The sequence below is a fragment of the Polistes canadensis genome, unplaced genomic scaffold (assembly GCF_001313835.1).
Source record: "Polistes canadensis isolate GaletaPanama2010 unplaced genomic scaffold, ASM131383v1 scaffold_67, whole genome shotgun sequence".
NCBI classification, from domain to species: Eukaryota; Metazoa; Arthropoda; class Insecta; order Hymenoptera; family Vespidae; genus Polistes; species Polistes canadensis.
This window is the reverse complement of record NW_014569614.1, coordinates 692,522-699,183: the sequence shown is the minus strand read 5'-3', so window position 1 is coordinate 699,183 and position 6,662 is coordinate 692,522. Positions and strand designations below refer to the sequence as shown.

General features: G+C 30.0%; 1 protein-coding gene across 1 annotated transcript in view; it reads left to right on the top strand.

Moving 5' to 3' along the window:
• LOC106786172 (polypyrimidine tract-binding protein 1) overlaps positions 1-6,662 on the top strand; it is a gene marked incomplete at its 5' end in the record, with an annotated part of 91,118 nt that overhangs the window by 48,716 nt on the left and 35,740 nt on the right. Inside the window, 1 exon segment of the mRNA XM_014747282.1 lies at positions 6,299-6,436. Within this exon segment, the coding sequence (XP_014602768.1) occupies positions 6,299-6,436 (138 nt within the window).

Below are 6,662 nucleotides of genomic sequence, written 5' to 3'. Positions count from 1 at the left end.
AAAAAAAAAATCATCGAAAATTTTGTCACCCGAGACAAAACTATTTCTTCTCTCGCAGGGTGTTTGTTGTTGCGGTTGAACTTTATTATACCGTCGTTTTATATAATTTAAACAAACGGCACAATTATTTCGAGCGTAAAATTTCAATCCCCAACATATATATATATATATATATACACACACACACATACACACAACTGAGAGGAAAAATTCTTCTCGTTTATTACTCTATTTCTCTTATCCATCTTTTTCTGTCTCTTTCTTTTATACCACAATTCCTGAGGAATGTTCTATACATAATAGATAACACGAAAAGGGAATGAACAAGAAACGAGCATCTCTGGGTGTACTTGGCTACAGAAAATGGGTTTAGGTTAGCAGAAATAGGAAGAATCGGGTGAAGGGGGGAGGGAAGGAGAAGACTGCATGGTGGTGGTGGTTGTATTAGTCGAGCCTGTGTGTGTGAGGTTGAGAATCGAGTGGGAACTGAAATTGGGGTTAGATGGTATATTTTCTATGTTGAAAACGATTCGTATTCTTTGGCCGTGACCAAAAAAAAAGAACTCGAAGAATCTTTCGATTTTCTTCGCCGTCTGGCATCCCCTGGAAAAGGAAAGGAAAGGAAAGGAAAGGAAAAAGAAGAAAAAAAAGGAAAGAAAACGAATGGCTTGAACAAAAAGAAATTGACGAAGAACGAGAACCAATCCTCTCCCCCAATGCTCTTTTTCTTATTTTATTTTTTATCTTTCTTTTTTTCACACACACACACATATATATATATAGGAAGAGAGAAAATTTTTCGTAACTTTTCGTTTCTTATTCTTCTTCTTCTTCTTCTTCTTCTACATCTACATCCCTCTTAGACTTTTTCTGTACATTTTCTTCCCTTTACGATAGAAGAAAAGATGAACGGGGTGAAGTGGAGGGTGCACCAACCAACCAACCACGAAGAATTTATAGCACTCACACGCGTAAGAGAATTTATTGCGTGCTAATTGCTAAGAGAAAAATCCGTCCAGGGTGAAGGGAAAAAAAAGTAGAGAGTAGATCGCAAGAGAGGGTTGGTAGATGGATTGGGTGGGTGGGTGGTGGTAGTGGTAGAGGAGGAGAAGAAGGAAGATGAGGAGTCGTGAAGGGATCAAAAAGGGAAAAGGAAAAGAAAAAGAAATAGGGGAACTGGTGGGAATTGTGGAGTACGAAAAAGGGTGGTAGAGGTTGGGGTAGGTGGTGGTGGGTGTGGGGGTGGGGGTGGGATGGTTGAAGTGGGGGAGTCAAAAGATCGGATCGTATAAGCACCTTTTCAACTTTCGAAATTAATCTTTGACTTAAACGAGATAGGAAAAATTTCGTTTCTCTCTCTCTCTCACACTCTCACTCATTCATTCTCTTTTTCTGTATGAAAGGAAAAAAGAAGGAAAGAGATAGTAAAGAGAAAGAAAGGCGCCAATGATCTGGCTCGTCGCGTTTCACCGATTAATTAACGCGCATTAACTTTCGTCCTGATTCCGGCAGGATTCAGGAAATTAAATCGTCGCTTCTTGATGTTCGATCGTGAGAAAAAACGAATGAGTGAGTGATTTGGAAAAAGATAGAACGAATGAGAGAAAGAGAGAGAGAGAAACTACGTTGGGATTCGAGACTTGAAAAAAGAGACTTGTAAATCGTGCAAAGTTAATCTTGTATTCTTCTCTCTCTTTCTCTTTCTCTCTATCTCTATCTTTCTCTCACCTCAAATATATATAAATTTCGTATATATGTATTTTCTTTTTTCTCACATTTATAGAAGAATTTTGATATCCTTTTTCTCTTGTTCTCTCTTATAAATATATAAATTTTTTATACATCTCTCTCTCTCTCTTTATCTTTCGTTCTTAATTAAAATAATGAAATAAATGAAATAATAATCGTAATTTTTAGTTAACAATTGTTTATTTCTACACGTGATTTGAATTGTGAAAAGTTTTAAATGATATAGAAATTCATATTTGTTTCGATAAAACTAACTTTTATTTAACAAAAAGAAAATAATGTATATATAAAAGTTTTCTTTTGTTAAAATTCAAAACGTATCAACTCCAACAGGTGCCCCGTGTATTTATTTCATTAAATAACCCCACTCTTTGTATTAATATATTTTTTATCATTTATTTTAATTAACTATTTCAAGTAACCAACCACCGCATCGTCCAATGATAATATATCTAGGAATGTTCGTGGTTTTTCTGTTTCCTTTTCTTTTTTCTATTTCATTTATCGCAACTAGTAAAAAAAAAAAAAAAAGAAAAAACAAAGAATGATATAAAAGATATATCTCTTTCGTATATAAATTTACCATAATGAAGAAATTTGGTTTCATTTTTCGATTTAATCGTATTACTCGATTCTCGTAAGATACAAATCCTTCGAATCGTTCTTTTTTAGTTGAGCAGAAAAAAATAAAAATAAAAATAGAGAGGGAGAGAGAGAGAGAGATAAGTGTCTTCTCTTAAGCTACGATGTATCCGTTGTAAATAATCTTTTATCGCGCGACGTAAAGGGGGGTTGCATTTATATGGTGAAATAACCCGAGACGAAACTTCCTTTCAATTTATTTCATTTACTTCGTCGACATAAATATATATTCTCGTCTCTTTCCACCAAAAAATATTACAAGTATCCGATAATCAATAAGCTTCGAACCACGAGAGATAATTATTTTCTTTTTAACGATATTGATTAATTAATTCGTTAATTTTCTAATAATAATAACAACAAAACAAAAGGAAACGTCTTTAATTGGATATTACATTTAAAAATGAAACAAAAAATAAAAGTAAAATATATCTGTATGGAAATAAAATACGATTCGTATATATATATATATATGTATGCACATACTCGAATAACGGTATCGGTAAATTGTTTCATTAATTTGTAACAAAATCAAATATTTTTTTAACGATATTGTTAAATTGATCCGTTAATTTATTTTTTTTCTTTCCTTTCTTTTTCCTTTTTTTCTTTTTTTTTTTTTTTTTTTTTACAGAAACAACAATATGATACAACTCTAATTGGATATTACGTCGTAAAAATAATATACACGTACGGAAATGAAAATAAATTCGTATACAATGTGTGTGTGTGTGTGTGTAATAATGATTTTGAACAATTTATCAATGATCTTAAAATAACAATATCGATTGATTGTGTCCCGCTAATTAATTAATTAAATAATTAATTTGTTTTACGCGAGATAGAAAAACAGATAATATATTGACGATAATTATAAATTTGTATACAATCATTACTTTTTAATTATAATAATTTTTTAATCTAACACACAGATTAAGCATATACTACGCAAAAATACGTAAATATTAAAAATAAAGATTAATTTAGATCTACAAAAAAAATAATAATAAACACGTTAATAAGTAAAACATAATACCATGACAAAAAAAAAAAAAAAAGAAAAGAAATTTCAACCATAGATATTGAAGAAAAATAAATAAATCAACACGATCAATAAGATGATTGAAATTATTTTCATTAAAATTACGACACGAATCTGTTCGTTGCAATTCGCTGCTCATCGACGATACATATATATACATATACATATTAACATACATATTTACATATATATACATATATTAGGAAGAGAGGAAGGGAATGGCCGATGAAGTGACCGATTGAATTTCAATATTAATCGAGCTTGGTCGTGTCCAACAGCTTCCGTTCGATCTCTCTCGATGGTTTGCCGCTCGTTTGTAGTATTAAAAATTCAGAAAGCCAAATTGGCTGCCACGCCTGACAAAACAATACCATTAAATGTTCTTCCTGACCCTTTTTGTAAAGTATAATGTATAAACTAAAACACACCACTACTACTACACATACACATATATTTACACAATTATCCATATATTCATAACGTATTTATAATTGAATACATACTTACACACACGTATCATATACGTACACATATACATATACAATTATGCACACGTGCATACAAATTTATAGTTACGTGCATCCTTCCAGGTATTATTGTACTTAAATACATATGTACACAATTATTATGCACACGTGCATAATACGAACATACATACATATATATATATACATTCGCAAACCTAAACTGGAAATGTATACGAATAAATATTTATAGAATAAAACTGACCAGTTACACGTGTATAACTATGAACGAAGAAAGGAATTATGAGAAATAGTGAAAGGGTGAGAAAGGGGTTGTGGAATGAAGAAGAGAAGAGAAAAGGGGGATGACGGGTGGAGGGGAGGGGGGGAGGGAGGGTTAGTTACTCGCATAAATTCCACAGCTAACTGTGGTTGCCATTCGGTAATTCAGTTTGAAATCGCCTTCCAGTTTTCGCATGAACAATCGGGAACAACCGGGGCGTTGTGTGTTACTCGTTTATGAAATGATCACGGTGTGTACCTGCCCCCCTTCCACCTCCCCCTCCCCCTCCCGCCATTGTTACGAGCTTTTATCGATACAAACCAACCAACCAACCAACCACCCACACACACACAACACACACCTTCCACCTACAACTCCCCGGGCCGATTTCTTTCGATCGCGAAATTATTTCATGCCAGTTCTTTTGACTATAATTTCAAAGGGTAGTAGTAACCTTTCTACGAATTTTCCCTGTACCATTCGATTCTCCCTTTTCTCTCTTTGTTCTCAGTTTTTTTCGATTAATTATATTACATATATAAAAAAAAAAATAAAGGTATTTTTCTACGGTTTCGAATCAAAAATATATTTGAAAATGTCTATTAATAAACACTTTTTTTTTCTTCCCCTCTGTAAAGTTTTCTCTATTTTAATTTAAATATGATTTTTTTATATTTAACTTTTGTTCTCTTTTCTTTTGTTTTTTTTTCATTTCATTTCATTTAACGTATCATTGTAATGTTTATTAGTTTTAATTATATTTTGTATAAATCATAACCAACGGGCGTAAGATTATAATTTTGATGATATTTTTTCTAAAGAAAAATATATTTGGTTTTAACGATTGTGTGTGAAAATAATGTTTAATTAAAATAATACGGGGACAGATCGGGTTTTTGTAATTTTCATGATTTTACGCGAACATAATTATTATAATATATATTAATCTAAATATAATTATTATAATATATATTATATCTAAACCTTTTTTTTTTTGTAAGAAAGAAAGAAAAAAAAACAAACATAATTATTTCAATAGAAAATTGTACTATTTTTTGTTATTTTATCTTTTTTTTATAAATAGATATTTATAGAGGATATTAAAGAGAGAAATAATTGAATCTGGGCTTAATACTTATATGTTCAACACACTATATATAATTAAATATATTTTCTCTTTCCCTCACACACACACACACACACACACACACTCAAACGTACTTTTTCCCTTTCTCTCTTTTTCAAACTAATACGAACGTTCATTTGCTTTTGTTCTTTCAAATGAAAAATCGTTAGAAATTTTACACTACGTATTCCAGAAAAAAAAAAGAAAATGAAGAGAGATAGGAGAAGAGAAGAGAAGAGAGAAAGAGGAATGAAATTCGTTTTAATTTACATTGAAATTTCGAAGCATCGAGTTTCTTTTTAAGCTTTCTTTACTAAAACGTGTCCGTGCAGTTTATGCTAATGTCTTTCGTCTACTTTGCCAGGTTTACTCTTAGCAGCGACAGCTGATAAAAACGACATCCTTTAGTTTTTCTTTTTTTTTTAAGTTTAAGAATAATAAATAAAAATGCAAAAGTCATAAGGAAAGATATATGTATTATATATGTATTATATACATATACGTATTTTAAATGAATATATATTATTCACATTTAATTTTAAATAATAATAAAAATAATGTTTGTATAAATATATATATATATATATATATATATATATTGGTGATAGAAAATTTTTCTTTTAACAAATTAATTATAATAAATGTATTTTATATTTTGAACAATTCAAAAATCACATAAATTAGATATTATTCTTCTAATAGGATTATTTTTTTTTCATATTGTTGTGTTAATTTTATTATAAGATATTATTAAAATTTTGTTTGTGTTATCAAAGATTTTATTTACGATACGCACGTATTTTTATCTTACTTTTTGTTTTTTCTTTTCATTCCGTACTTATTTGTCTTATATCTCATTTATTAAATTTATTAGGACGTCGGACACCGACACGATATTATTATTATTATTATTAATCCTTCTTGAGGAAGAAAAAAAAAACGAATGAAATAAGTTAACTAACGAATCTCGTTTCTTTTTATTTGTGTTACAGAATTCAACAAATCAAGTTGCGATACCAGGACAAAATCAAGTATCCTCTCAAGCCGAAACACAAGGTGGACCGAACACAGTATTAAGAGTAATCGTAGAACACATGATTTATCCAATTTCCCTCGACATATTGTATCAGGTAAGTTCGTATTAATAATAATAATAATTCATTCATTTCCAATTTATACACGTTGTTGTTACACACACTCTTACTACGAATTGATCTTTGAATTAACACCCTTCGGCTTTTATTTATTATTTTAATATTTAAATTCTACGCTCAACATTATTATTATTATTATTATTATTATTATTATTATTGGTTTTTCTGATAATTAACTAAAAACAATAATACAGTTATAAAT